Source organism: Girardinichthys multiradiatus, chromosome 20 (assembly GCF_021462225.1).
Source record: "Girardinichthys multiradiatus isolate DD_20200921_A chromosome 20, DD_fGirMul_XY1, whole genome shotgun sequence".
Taxonomy (NCBI): Eukaryota; Metazoa; Chordata; class Actinopteri; order Cyprinodontiformes; family Goodeidae; genus Girardinichthys; species Girardinichthys multiradiatus.
In genome coordinates this window covers 2994527-3008951 of record NC_061812.1, presented here as the reverse complement: position 1 = coordinate 3008951, position 14425 = coordinate 2994527, and the positions used below count along the sequence as shown (strand labels likewise).

General features: G+C 43.9%; 1 protein-coding gene across 7 annotated transcripts in view; it reads right to left on the bottom strand.

Moving 5' to 3' along the window:
• Nucleotides 1-14425, bottom strand: part of LOC124856800 (plasma membrane calcium-transporting ATPase 2-like) — a 95020-nt gene that overhangs the window by 8203 nt on the left and 72392 nt on the right. For all 7 annotated transcript variants that reach the window (XM_047347641.1, XM_047347635.1, XM_047347639.1 and 4 more), the window contains 7 exons: nucleotides 12956-13043; nucleotides 12755-12861; nucleotides 10151-10342; nucleotides 7552-7765; nucleotides 7235-7446; nucleotides 6252-6359; nucleotides 5389-5571 (listed from right to left, as the gene is read on the bottom strand). In XM_047347641.1, the coding sequence (XP_047203597.1) occupies nucleotides 5389-5571; nucleotides 6252-6359; nucleotides 7235-7446; nucleotides 7552-7765; nucleotides 10151-10342; nucleotides 12755-12861; nucleotides 12956-13043 (1104 nt within the window). The remainder of the gene's footprint in view (nucleotides 1-5388; nucleotides 5572-6251; nucleotides 6360-7234; nucleotides 7447-7551; nucleotides 7766-10150; nucleotides 10343-12754; nucleotides 12862-12955; nucleotides 13044-14425) is intronic.

Sequence of the window (14425 nt, the reverse complement as noted above, 5' to 3'; positions counted from 1 at the left end):
TTCTTTCAGTTCCTGCCATGAACTGAAATAGATGGAAGCAGACGATCTCAAAGAAAGGAAATAAGTTCACCATGTGAAGAAATGTCTGAGGGTGGAAATCATTGAGGGAACGTTGTGATTTAAAGACAGAGTTCATCTGAACCTCGGCTGGAATGAAGGAATGTAAGAAGAGTTGGAGCAATGAATGAAGAGCTTCTGAATCAGGCTTACATCCCTTTCACATCCCATCACGCAGAAGAAACGGGAGAAATGTCATTTGGGATGACTGATAAAGTTTCAGCAGTGAGGTGCTGCTTGTACCAATTATTCCCCCACTGTGTTTGACTGCTGAGGCAACGCTGCCCACCTGGATTAGAGAGGAGGACAGGAAGAGGAGCACGGAGAGATAAGAACCTAATTAGCTGGCAGCCTTTTGTTGCCTCCTCGTCCTGTCGTCCTCTCGTCCCAGCAGGACGACTGTGATCGTACAGATACACAATGAGAAGAGAAAACAGCTTCCTTATTTGTCAGGTGAGAACTTTGACCAGATTTCTTCTTGCCTTCTGAAGCATTTTGACCTGTTGGGTTCACGTGTTGTTGATTGGTTCCTCTTCAGTGGCTGTGAAAGACGAGGCTTAAACCTACCGAATAAAGTAATATATATTTAGACTGGCTTATTTTATCCTGAGCAACACTATATAGCTAATAGTATTGGTCTGTGTACTTCTACATGTACATGAACTTTGACATTCTGTTCTTAATCTCTAAGGTCCAGGTTGTTGATGGACCCACCGTTGCCAGCAACAGCAACTTTAACTTCTCTGTAAACATCTTCCAAGGTTTAGGAGTGTGTTTATTGTTAGAGGAGAAAACCAGAACTGCAGCCTCTGCTCTGATTCATCCCAAAGGTGTTCAAGAAGGTTGAGGTCACGACTCTCTAGTAAACTTTTATAACAATCATACAATTATTAAACTAGAGATAAGATTAACTTTATCATCCCCCTAGGGGGAAAATTAATAGTTTCAGCAGCTTGTCAGGTTAAAGGTCAACCTCTAGTAAGGTAATATTAGGAAGGATCAATAAATAATAGAATCAAAAATAAATAACCGTGAATAAAAAGTGAACAAAATTGCAAACAATATAAAACAGAATTATTAAAAAAATATTTACAGACTGTAAAACACTTCAAAAATAAATTTTGAAAACAATATATATACATAAATCCAAACTCTTTTGTTCTCCGTTTGTTTTGCTCATTTTACCAAACTTAACCTCATTAAACAAGAAGGAGATCACAGGAAAATGCTGCATTTTATAATAATATGAAATTAATGAATATGAAATGGATGCAGTAAGAAAACGACCAGCATGGAGAGCAAACATACTAATAAGCAAATCTAAATAATGACAAGCCTGTAAATAAGCTACATTCAAACATGTTGATGCTGTTGATGCAATTAATTTAATTTTGCTAAGTTTTATAATCATGATTTATTTCTGAATCCAGTCTGAAATCTATCATCAGTTAATTTCTCTCCATTGATTACTGGGAGAGCATTTGTTTTTGTTTTTTTGTTTGAAGACAGCATCACACCTAGCAACCAGGTCAACCTCACCTAGCAACCAGGTCAACCTCACCTAGCAACCAGGTCAACCTCACCTAGCAACCAGGTCAACCTCACCTAGCAACCAGGTCAACCTCACCTAGCAACCAGGTCAACCTCACCTAGCAATGGGGTCAACCTCACCTAGCAATGAGGTCAACCTCACCTAGCAATGAGGTCAACCTCCCCTAGCAACCAGGTCAACTTCACCTAGCAACCAGGTCAACCTCCCCTAGCAACCAGGTCAACTTCACCTAGCAACCAGGTCAACCTCACCTAGCAACCAGGTCAACCTCACCTAGCAACCAGGTCAACCTCACCTAGCAACCAGGTCAACCTCACCTAGCAATGGGGTCAACCTCACCTAGCAATGAGGTCAACCTCACCTAGCAATGAGGTCAACCTCCCCTAGCAACCAGGTCAACTTCACCTAGCAACCAGGTCAACCTCAACTAGCAACCAGGTCAACCTCACCTAGCAATGGGGTCAACCTCACCTAGCAATGAGGTCAACCTCACCTAGCAACCAGGTCAACTTCACCTAGCAACCAGGTCAACCTCACCTAGCAATGAGGTCAACCTCACCTAGCAACCAGGTCAACTTCACCTAGCAATGGGGTCAACCTCACCTAGCAACCAGGTCAACTTCACCTAGCAATGGGGTCAACCTCACCTAGCAACCAGGTCAACTTCACCTAGCAACCAGGTCAACTTCACCTAGCAATGGGGTCAACCTCACCTAGCAACCAGGTCAACTTCACCTAGCAACCAGGTCAACTTCACCTAGCAATGGGGTCAACCTCACCTAGCAACCAGGTCAACTTCACCTAGCAACCAGGTCAACTTCACCTAGCAATGAGGTCAACCTCACCAAGCAACCAGGTCAACCTCACCTAGCAACCAGGTCAACCTCACCTAGCAATGAGGTCAACCTCACCAAGCAACCAAGTCAACCTCACCTAGCAACCAGGTCAACTTCACCTAGCAATGAGGTCAACCTCACCTAGCAACCAGGTCAACTTCACCTAGCAACCAGGTCAACTTCACCTAGCAAAGGGGTCAACCTCACCTAGCAACCAGGTCAACTTCACCTAGCAACCAGGTCAACTTCACCTAGCAAACAGGTCAACTTCACCTAGCAACCAGGTCAACTTCACCTAGCAACCAGGTCAACCTCACCTAGCAATGGGGTCAACCTCACCTAGCAACCAGGTCAACTTCACCTAGCAATGGGGTCAACCTCACCAAGCAACCAGGTCAACCTCACCTAGCAACCAGGTCAACTTCACCTAGCAATGGGGTCAACCTCACCTAGCAATGAGGTCAACCTCACCTAGCAACCAGGTCAACTTCACCTAGCAATGGGGTCAACTTCACCTAGCAATGGGGTCAACCTCACCTAGCAACCAGGTCAACTTCACCTTGCAACCAGGTCAACTTCACCTAGCAATGAGGTCAACCTCACCAAGCAACCAGGTCAACCTCACCTAGCAACCAGGTCAACTTCACCTAGCAATGAGGTCAACCTCACCTAGCAACCAGGTCAACCTCACCTAGCAACCAGGTCAACTTCACCTAGCAATGAGGTCAACATCACCTAGCAACGGGGTCAATCACACCTAGCAACAGGGTCAATCACACCTAGCAACGGGGTCAATCACACCTAGCAACGGGGTCAACCCCACCTTTTATATATCTGTTCTCTGCTGAGAACAGAATCACCCTTAAGCTAGGAGGCCTTGCCAAGTGTTTTTAGGCTAAGTATGGAGCTCTCTGAGAAACTCTGAGGATCTTTGTGAATATGGGCTCAAAGTTTAACTCAACTCCTACACGTTTTTAACACCACCTGGTGATATTAAAACACCTTCAGCGTTAAAGAACAGAGTTGTTCATGGTGGTTATGAGTTCTGCTGTGAGCTTAGCCATTAGCGATGCACCCACTTCAACTGTGTGCTGGGTCATTCCCAAATAAACTGCAGGAAGATCAGAGACAGTTGGACGGGTTTATTCTGATGCTAATCTGATCTACTCTAATTTTCTTCTTGTTGAAGCACAGTGGAAACAGAAAGAACTGTTGCTGAGTAACACTGGCACCAGCTAAGCAATAGAACCATTTTGGTGGAATAAGGGCCTTGTGTCTTTAAAAGGTACTCTTGGCATAGTTTTTTTGAGTTTCTGTTTCTGCTGGAGGTTAACCCTGTTAAAGCGAGTGGTTCCTCTCCACTGTTGCCATGTGCTTGCTCAGAAGTAAGGATTGCTTCGAAGGCGCTGACTGACTGCAGTCAGCTGGATTTACTTACTTAACACTGCATGGTGTTAGAATTAGGATTGAACTGGAATGTGTGTAACTGAATCTGTCAACGTGATTGGATGGATCTGGATTGATCAGTTGTTAATTGATACTCAGAGAATAAACTGAACTGAAACAGCATCAGTGAACATTTACACCTTCGGTTGATTCTGTTCACCGTCTGGTTAAAGACACACAAGCTGGTCCACACAGAGGAAACTGTGTGTGTGTGTGTGTGTTGGCTGCTGCTACTGGACGTGGGTGTTAGCATCAAGGCTAATGAAGCCAACAGGGACAGAATGGACTGACTGTGGACATGTTGATGCTCAGTGTGTGTTGATCCTGTAGGAGGATTATAACACACACACACTCTTGTTTTGCTATATGTAGTGAGGACCATGTGTTGACTCCCATTGACTTCCATTGATTTTCAGTCATTTTCAACCCTTTCTATGACTTAACCCTGACAATAACCCTAAACCTAACCATTACCAGTGCATGTATAACCCTAACCTTAACCTAAACTCAATTCACACCTTAGTCCTAAACCTAACCGTTAGTGAAATAGGTCGTGAGGACCAGCAAAATGACCTCACTTTGGTACAAACGGTCCTCAATTTGATGGTGAAATCGGGAAAATGGTTCTCACTGTGATGCCAAGACAGGAACACACACACACACACACACACACACACACACACACAAACATCGTCCAGCTAGGTTTCCATGCCAATATAAAGTGTGAAAAAATAACAAGTTAATAACGTAAATAAACTTGAGAAGATGGAGATCTTTGAGCTGAATTAACTGGAGGATAACTGGTTCTATGGCCTCGCAGAACTGCTTGAAATGGTGACCCGTGTAAGTTCTGATTTCAGATCTTTTTAAAAGGAACACAGATGGCTACACTCCCTCTGTTTCGTTGCCTAATATTCTTCAACAAGCTTTTGGCTGTTAGTGGGCCGCCCTCTTTAATTTGGGTTTTTAAATGAAGAGGTTCTGGGCTGCAGATCCGCAGCAGAATGTGAAATCATCAGAACCTTGGCGTGGTTCAGTCTGCTGTGTGTCACTGTGAAGACAGGAGACGGTACGAGGCTCTAGAGCTGCTGCCTGCCGAGTGAATATAGATCCACAGCTTTGATAAGATTTTAGAAAGAAGAAATGAGAATAAACCAGAGACATGTTTGAGGCGAAGTTTGATGTTTTGATCAGGATTGATACAAACATGTCTTCCTCCTCTCCAGTTTCACTCTGGTGTCACAGAAAGGCAGCAGGGATCTTGATGGACAGATATTATGAACATGGAGCGGTTAGAACCTACCAGACCTGCTGTCTTCATGTCTCACCTCCACAGAGACTGTTTGGGTCTTACTGCTTTTACTCTCTTGGGTTTGAAGCACCAGAAAAGAGCTGAAAACTTCCAGCAAACCTCAGAAGAACCTGTTGTTCTGTGTGAAAACACTGCCACTCTGTGTAGAGTTAAAGTTTAGCTAGACTGAGGGTAGGGGGTCATACCTGAGTCTGGATTCGGTTCAGACCTCTGAACCAGAGGATCTGGCCCCTCCTTAGCTCCATCTCGGCATGATCGATCTCATCCATGTCCTCCGTCATCTCCTCCTTGTGGATCTCCTCTTTTGTGCTGCCGTGGCCCGCCTCCTTCAGGAACTTCAGGTGGTGAGTCGGGATGGCTGAGATCAGCTGAGGATGGGAGAGAGGTCGGTTCAGGAATCGGTCTGCTCATCCGATCAGTTTACTGCCGGTTTCTGTCTCAATGAACCCGCTGACCCAGACAGAGGTCAGAACATCCCGTGTGTCCTGCCAGTGATTCTGCCTGATTTACTGGAACCAGTAAAGTTTAGACTTAAGCTTTCCTCAGGAGGAGGCGTGGTGGAGCAGCATTAGAAGCTGTGGATGATCTTTATCATCCAGTTCATGGTTCTGGGAACTAATAATCAATATTTTATTGCACTGTTTCTGTGTTTTCTGCTGGTACTGGATTGGGGCAGAGGTCCAACTAGCTTTTTATGCTTTTATCACATGTTTCTGTCTTTGTTTCACAGATTCTGCCTCTGACTGAACCCAACTCACTTCCTCAGAACCCTTTCTACCTTAGCGTGTGCTGTTCCAGCCTGTGTGTGTCCGCAGGGGGACTAATACACTGGGCTTGTTCTCCCTCCCAGCTTGTAAACAGGAGTTAAACTGCTTTCATGTGCTGAGCTTATTGCCATGCCAATGGTCGCTAAGGCAACGCTGCAGCAGCACAAGTGTTTCAGGGCAAACACTGAAGCCAGACGTCAGATTTCCACCTCCTCATCCTCCCCTGCATCCAGCTGTGTGGGTGCTTGATTACAGTAAAAACACCTGAGCGTGGCTCTCACCTGTCCCCACAGCAGCTCGCCCATGCCGATGAACACGCACCACAGCCACTGGTCGATGGTCAGAGGAGCGCAGGAGAACGGCTTCCCTCCAAACTGAACGATGATGATCTGAGGGCGAAATGGAAACACACACAACATGATGCTGGGTCAGATTCTGATGGGTTCAGGACCAGAACATTCAGGTTCTGCAATCGAGACATTCCCCTAACAATGAGACTGTTGCCCTCAGGGCAAACCCGTCTGAGCTGGTTCTGCTGCTGTGTGGTTGCTGTAAACAGGGATCCAATACATTTTTCATGTCTGCATTATGCTCTTTTCCAGAATCACACTTCCTGAGTTCTCAGGTCCTTCAAAGGTCAGCGTTTAAATATCTTTATGTCTTCACTTAAACTAGATTTCTCACAAGAAGAGCCCTTATGCTGAAATCCATCACTAGGTCACATGTTTTTGTCAGTTTCCTTAACGTGACCAGATTGTGGGTCATGCATATATTTATCAACCTCGAAAATGTATGTTTCCTCTTTCATTCTGAACCATTTTCCAACCAGAAAAGGAGCTAGACAGCAACCATAGAAGAAGAACTACTAAAGCAGCATAGAAGAAGAGTAGCCTGTTGGAGCTGGAACATATTGGCATTCACTGCCTTGGAGCGTCGCCCCCGGTTGCTTCTTATTTTGATGCGGACCTAACCCCGCCGCTGAGCGTTCACCTGAAAAAGAAGGTCTTCTGAACTGGGATGAAGCTAAGTCTGATGAGATCTACTAACACAGGTTCCACAGGTTGGACCTCTTGTTGATGGTTGGCAAACAGATTTAAAACTGCAGTTTAATAAAATCTCACTGGTTCTGAGGCCACGCCTTCACTGCCCTCCAGTTTAAAGCTGTTCTATCTGATGCCGTTTGGTTTTGTTTTCAATCACAGAAGACAACAGAACAAGGTCTCGAAGCTTGGTAGAAGAGTCCAGATGATAAAGGTGGTAATACCTGCAAGGCGAAGGTGCCCAGGACCACGCTGCAGAAGATGGGGTTCTTGTACACGCCCTCAAATACGTTTCTCTCGCCGTGGATCTTCCTGGCGTTGATCTCGTTGAAGAGCTGCATCATCACAAACACGTTGAACACGATGGTGTAGTGTTCCGATGGCGGAGAGTGCAGAGGAGAGTTGCGGCCACTGTCGATGTCGAAAATCTTTTCTCCTGAAAAAACCACAGAGCAAATACCCACAGACTGTAAATACACCATGTATTTGGGGGGGGGGGGGGGGGGGGGGGGGGTCTCATACCTGTTGGAGGTAAACTCACCTGCAAACAACAGAGTGAAGATTATGATAAGCTGGAATACAGCGTGGCCCAGGATGTTCTTCATCATTGTTCGGGAGATGAGGGGCTTATTGCGTCCATACGGTTTGCGTAAAAGCAGCGACTCAGTGGGCGGCTCTGTGGCCAGAGCGAGAGAAGCCAATGTGTCCATGATGAGGTTGACCCAGAGCATCTGCACAGCCTTCAGAGGGGAGTCCTGCAGAACAAGAAGGGAGCAAGGAGGTTCACAAACAAGGTCTGTACTACTTGAAAAGATTACCCTCTCATCGACATAACTTCAGGTTCAATCCTGAATTTTCAGCATTAGGAAGCAGGTTCACTTCTTATCTGGGTCTGTCACCATGATCTGAACCAGGGAAAGTCCAGTCCTGAAGAACTACCATCCTGCAACTTTTAGTTGCATTTCTGCTTTAACACACCTGGATTGCCTCATCAGCACACAGCGCTGCAGAGGCCTGGTAACGAGTCATTCATTAGAGTCAGGGATGAATGTAAAAGTTGCTGGATGGTAGCTCTCCAGAACTGGACTTGGGCACCACTGATCGAAGCCTAACTTGCTCCAGAGAAGGTTAGATCTCTGGACTAAAAAAATTAAAAACAAGGGTACAGCAGTCGCGCAGGTGTAAAGCGTGTGACCCACATATGGAGGCTATGGTCCTCAACGCCGTCACGGGTTTGAGTCCCAGCCTGTTGGTCAACTTACAAAATAAAATGCCACTAGTGGCACAAAAAACATGAATGTGCAACCTCTCAACCAATCAAATCCCAGAGACGATAAAACAACCGCAGACTGTAAATACACCCTGCGTTGGTTGAGGGTCATAGCTACATCACTTGTATAAACAGCTTTCAAAGAGGGTTTAGTATCACAAACCAAGCATGTTTTTTAAGGCTGGGTGACAAAAAAGGACAGCTCCCCCTGCTGGACTGAATGATTTTATCTCTGTTGATCATTTAGTGGGAGCAGGATTCAGTGATTAAGACTGGAACTTCTCTCCTGGCCAGCAGGTGGCAGTGTTCATGGAAATAACATTTGATATGACAAAATGATTGATTTCTTCATGCTTTAATAACCTGGTTGTAACGTGGATAAGCATCTTCCTTTTTCTCTGTCAGTTTTTCTTCCTGCCTCTTCATTGTGATTGGTCCTCTGATACCAGCAACATAAATATATATTTTCCATCAAAACAACCTTAGATGAATGAAAATCTAGAATACTGAATACTAAATGATTATTCTAAATTACATACTGACCATTAAAACCGTCTCTGATTAGCGATTACCTCATTCCACATAAATCTAAAAATGGATCTTCAATGTTCTGTGTAGCATCTGAACCAAATCTAGTTCCAGAACCTTGGTTCCAGTTTAAAACCCAGAACTAAAAGGATCTAGAGGCTAAAAATGCAGAGAAACTGATCAGTTGCTGTAAAAGCAACAAAGTTGATGGAAACTTGAGTTGTGATGTACCAGAATCAAAGATAAAGATCATTATTTGATTAAGCTTTAATGTCAAAAGACTACAGATTCTTATCTTTAAAGTAATTGAATAAGTAAAATCTGGAAACCAACGTTTTCCCATCCTCAACTTTTCCACACCTGTCCAGAATTAGGAACCCTGATCCCAGTTTTGTGAGGTGCATGACTGTGACTCAGATTACATGTGAAGGCCGTGTTGGTGCAGAGAGCACACGTTAAGCACACGTCATCTGTAACGTCTGTGTGTGCTCAGCCAGGCTGTTTATAGCTGGTGTGGATCCAGAACATTGGTCACATCATTTCAGCTCTCTAACATCTCATCATGCAGCCCTCATTAACCCCCCCAGCCCAGCCCTGTTGGTACAACAAAGACGAGACCATCTTTAATGATGCGTGTCAACATGCCGGTGGCCCAACACGCGCGATGATGATGATGATGATGGGGGAAAATCCAAGCCCTCAGACCTGCTGAGTTCCTGTTATATTTCAGGATCATGAATGTGACGTGTTGCCATGGTTTCAGGCTGAATCTTAGCCCAGTTTATGTTCTCCATGCTGCAGAGCGGTTATCACTGGTACCAGCTGTGAGCTTGTTAATTAACACGCAGCCCCGAGATTTTCTGCTCTGCATCGGTTGAGGAGTTCAGTTTCCTGATTTAAAGAATAAAACGTGTCGCCTCACCTCCCGACAGCAGAGACGGGCGCGATGGAGAAGAACCAGAAACAAAGATCATCACTGTTTCAGCACCAGTTTCCAAGGCAATCACAAGATTCAGTTCAACCTTAAACATGTGACACATTCACTCTAGTCTGAAATCACTGCTGACAAACAGAAACAACATAAAGACACATTTTTATTCAAATTTGTTCTTAGAAGCAACAAAAGCTGAAGCCTCAAAGAAATGAAGCTACAATGAAGTTCAGAACCAAACTGAATTTATAACTTGACCCGTGTGTAACTGCCAAGCAGGTTTTTACTCTGACCAATGATTAGAAATACCTGGAACAGTGATTTACTGATACCAGTAGATGTGGTACCAGTGGGTTAGAAATCTGGACCCTTCATTTTTCAGCCTGGAGGGGAAGAGAAGCAGGCGGTTACCTGGGTGATGCAGGCGCCGGTGAACGCCACGATCACAGCCACCACGTTGACGGTCAGCTGGAACTGCAGGAACTTTGAGATGCTGTCGTAGACGTTCCTCCCCCACATGACGGCCTTAACGATGCTGGTGAAGTTATCGTCAGTAAGGATGATGTCAGAAGCCTCTTTAGCCACATCGGTACCGGCTATTCCCTGGGAGAGGACACAGAGGATGAGGTGAAAATCTCTGCAGGTGAAGCTCAGTTTGTCTGCAGGTTGTTAAATCCCACAAAGGGATGGAACCTACTGCAGCCCAGACTTAGACAGTTGGAGATTCCTGCTTCCTGACTGCAGACAGAACATGGCTATGTGTGTAAATTCTACAAATACAAAGCTCTGCAGCTCTGAGTGGGAATATTTCCCTAGAGGTAAGCAGAAAAACCAGATTCTGGTTTGAGAGGACAGAAAGTGCAGAAAAGCTGCGACCTGAGCTGCTGGTATTCAAATAAACAGGCGAGAATTGAACAGGGATAGAAGCATAATCATCTGGGCCACATCAGAGGAGAACATTTACGGCTTTAAGCCCAAACATGGCATCTGATCTGTGTGCAGGAATATGAGCTGTCCAACAGCGCAGCAGCTGCTCACCAGCCTGCAGGAGACGCTGCTGTTCAATGACTTTCCTCAGTGAACAAAGGTCAGACCAACATACAGCAGTGAGTTGATGTTACTGAGCTCAGCAACATTGTTTTAAACTGCTTGGTATCAGATGATCTCCAGTTGAACTTTTTCTGCTGACGGCAGCCAGTAGAGACGCCCCCAAACGCATCTATCCACACTGTCATCATCTGATCCAGGACCTGCCTGAACAACAACCGCTTATAATAGCCAGTATTCAAATGAATTATGTGTCATTTAAAGAAGACCAAAAACATTTTGGCTTAAAAACATCCATTTATCTGCTCCTGGTTGCAGAGAAATAGGGACATCCTGGACAGAGGACACCCTGACAGGTCAACAGTCCATCACAGAGACCTGGGGGCAATCTGAAGTCAGCCTCTGAGCAAACGTGGAGAACAAGGAGGTTCTACACAGGCCTCCTCTAGAATATTTACAACAACGTTAGTATTGACACCAACGCAGTATCCATAATGTTTTGGGTGATTTATTGAGGGGTTCTTCATGCATTGTGAAAACATGAAGTTTTAGAGGGTATTGTTGCAAATCTGCCACAGAGCCAAAGTGGCATGTGTATACAACTAATGCCTGTTGATGCATATTGAACACAGGGTTCTCGCCAGCACATAGTGGGCCGTTACGCTGAAAGTTGTCACTGCTACACTGAAATTAGGCCTATATGCTCATCTTTTATGAGTGTATTATACCTTTGACTGACATCTGGGCTCCCTGCAACTCTCTGCAACTGCTAACAGCTTTCTTTATTGTCCCTCAGTGGGGAAATTCAGGGGTCCCAGCAGCAAAGTGGCAGGCTAGTCGGAGCATGCAGATTCACACAAGGTAAAAAATATAACAAAGAATAAGAATATGATGACTGTAATGTCAGGGGGAAATTTACTACATAGAAACAAATACTGTACAGTCAGATTGAAAGAAATGTGTAACAGAGTTGGATCATTTTCTAGATTTTCTGTTTATATTCTGGACGATAATTAAAAAAATGAGCCTGAATATTTGTGCATAATAAAAACAACAAAGTACATTTACATCTCTGCTGGTATTTGCAGTTTTTCCATATTCTTTGAGTTTGATGGGCGTGGTGCTGTAAAGTCCAGCAGCTGCTGGGAGGAAGGACCTGCGATAACGATAATTATAACACCTGCATTAATTACTAAATAACTGACACAGCTCCTTAATGACTTGTTTTAAATTACCTGATAACTTAGGGAAGTTTTTACTTGGACCAACTGTGTTTTCAGGCTCTTGTGAGTCCACTGCTTTTACACTCCTGTGTGTTTTCACAACCAACAACCATTTATGCAGCAACCTTCATAACATTCAGTTGTTTTTCCTATTCAATCTTTATTTAATCTCCCATAACGAGGGAGCTGGTGTTGTTTCTGGTAACATCAGCCTTAACATTTAGACCAGCCCGTTGCAGAATAATCTTGTGGGTTAGTAAGGAAAGCTGAATGAGAAGCCTTGATTTTTACATGAACAAATGTAAGACTTTTTAAAACCCTGGGTCAAATCATGGTGGATCTAGTTTGAAAGAAAAACAAACTGTATAAAACAACAGCCCTCTGTGAAGTGTTAGCCTTTAAACATGCATGAATGTGGAAATTTCTCCACACTGGATTAAGCTGGTGAAATCCCAGGAATCTTGTTTATGGCGTTGGGACAAATGGAACAGGCTGACTCCCTCCATGTTGATCTGTGATGGTGGAGGAGGGACCCTGCAGTCATGAGTGCACCCAAGCTCAACATTTATTGATTCATAATTTAATTTCACAGCAGCCTCCATGAATCTGAGGCATTCAGCTCAGGAGTCATTGCAGAAGATATTTCACGGCTACATCAGAGACGTTAATTTTCTTGTTTAGCTGCTGGAGCAGAGAAAACTCCAGGCGAGCTTTAAAACAAAGGAAAATATAAACAACTGGTTACCATGGCGAAGCCAACATCAGCTTTCTTGAGGGCGGGGCCGTCGTTAGTGCCGTCTCCCGTCACCGCCACCACCTGTCGGGTTTCTCCCACCATGCTGTCGATGATGCCTGGTCGACAGAGAGGAACAGAACCCATCTCTGTGTCAATGAGCGTGAACATGGAGACTGTTCATATTTACCAGCTGCAGCAGGAGAAGCTCACCTTTAACTAAAGTATGTTTGTCTGTTGGCGACGAACGAGCCAGAACCCGAAGTTTGGGCCAGACCTTGTCCAGACGTTCTTGTTCAACCTTAAAAGACAGAATATATAAAGTACAATAATAATAACAGTAATTCAACCACATGTTCTAGTTTAGTCTGCCTTATGATGAAGGCAAGTCCTGGTGCAGGTCCTCTGTTACCAGCAAGTAGGATCCAGCACCAATCAGCAGCTTTTATAACTGGAGAAAAAATATAGTTTATTTATATTTTCAAATTAAGAAACAATTATTAACAAGACATTGGCATTTATCTCACAAAACTCTGCTGTATGTGATCAAACTGCATCAGAACTTTGTTCAGTCATAAGAATTTGTCTTCATGTAGATCCAGAACATTAATTAATAAATGCTCATGCAGAACCACATCAGAGCAAATATGAAGTTCAGCTTAGCATTTAAATTCTGATTTAAATAATATGTACCTTGTATTTAATGTAATAAAAATAAAGAGTCATTATGAACTTCCTGAATATTTGGAGAAATATGATGCTGTTTAGTTTTAGGACTGATGGTTTTTAACAGTAATTATCCTGATGTTTTATGAGGAGCAGTTTGTAGACGATCTTTGTCTCCTTCGTGTTCCTTTCTAAAGTCCCTAACCATAACCCTAGCCGAAGGAGCACCACCCAACACTGGATAAACAACATGACTGTAGGGGGGTCCAGCGTGCGAACCATATATGGAGGCCTGAGTCCTCGACGCGGCTGTCCCGGGGTTTGAGTCCCGGCCCTGGCAACATTTGCCGCATGTCTTCCCCTCTCTCTTCATTCCCATTTCCTGTCTATCTACTGTCAAAAAAATACTGGAAAAATAAAGGCCACTAGTGCCACAAAAAAAAAAAAAAAACAACCTGACTACCAGGAGCAGATAGCCTGACTCATTACTCAGGTGTGCTATTCTATGAACAGCAGAGCAGGAACTACTGAGTCAAAGGGCAGCAAAGTTACTGCTGAATCTATTGGATATTTACTTAATAGTTTTGCTTAAGTCTAAATATTAAAATCAAAACAGAGGAATGTTACAGATAAAATTCATCTCATCATTTATTAGCAGCAGTAGAAATAATTGTTGCTTTGTTTCAAATGAAACCGCATATGTCCTGATGTACATTTTGGTTTCAGACGTTTGTGGAAATATGAAACAGCAAGAGAAACGTCAACCAGAACATGTCTGATCCGAGTCCACCTAAAACGTTCCTCCAGTAAATCAGATTACATCCAAGGACACAAACAGAACCTAAACACTGCAAAAGGAACCCTAAAGAAAATATGAGAAAACATAAATCCACCTAGAATAATAAAACGGTTTTTACATTTATGAAAATAATAGTTTTAACTGACGTTTAATCTTTTTGTAACTGTTTAGAACATAGCTATCCAGAAACCAGTTCTAGAGTTCACTTCATCTGAACT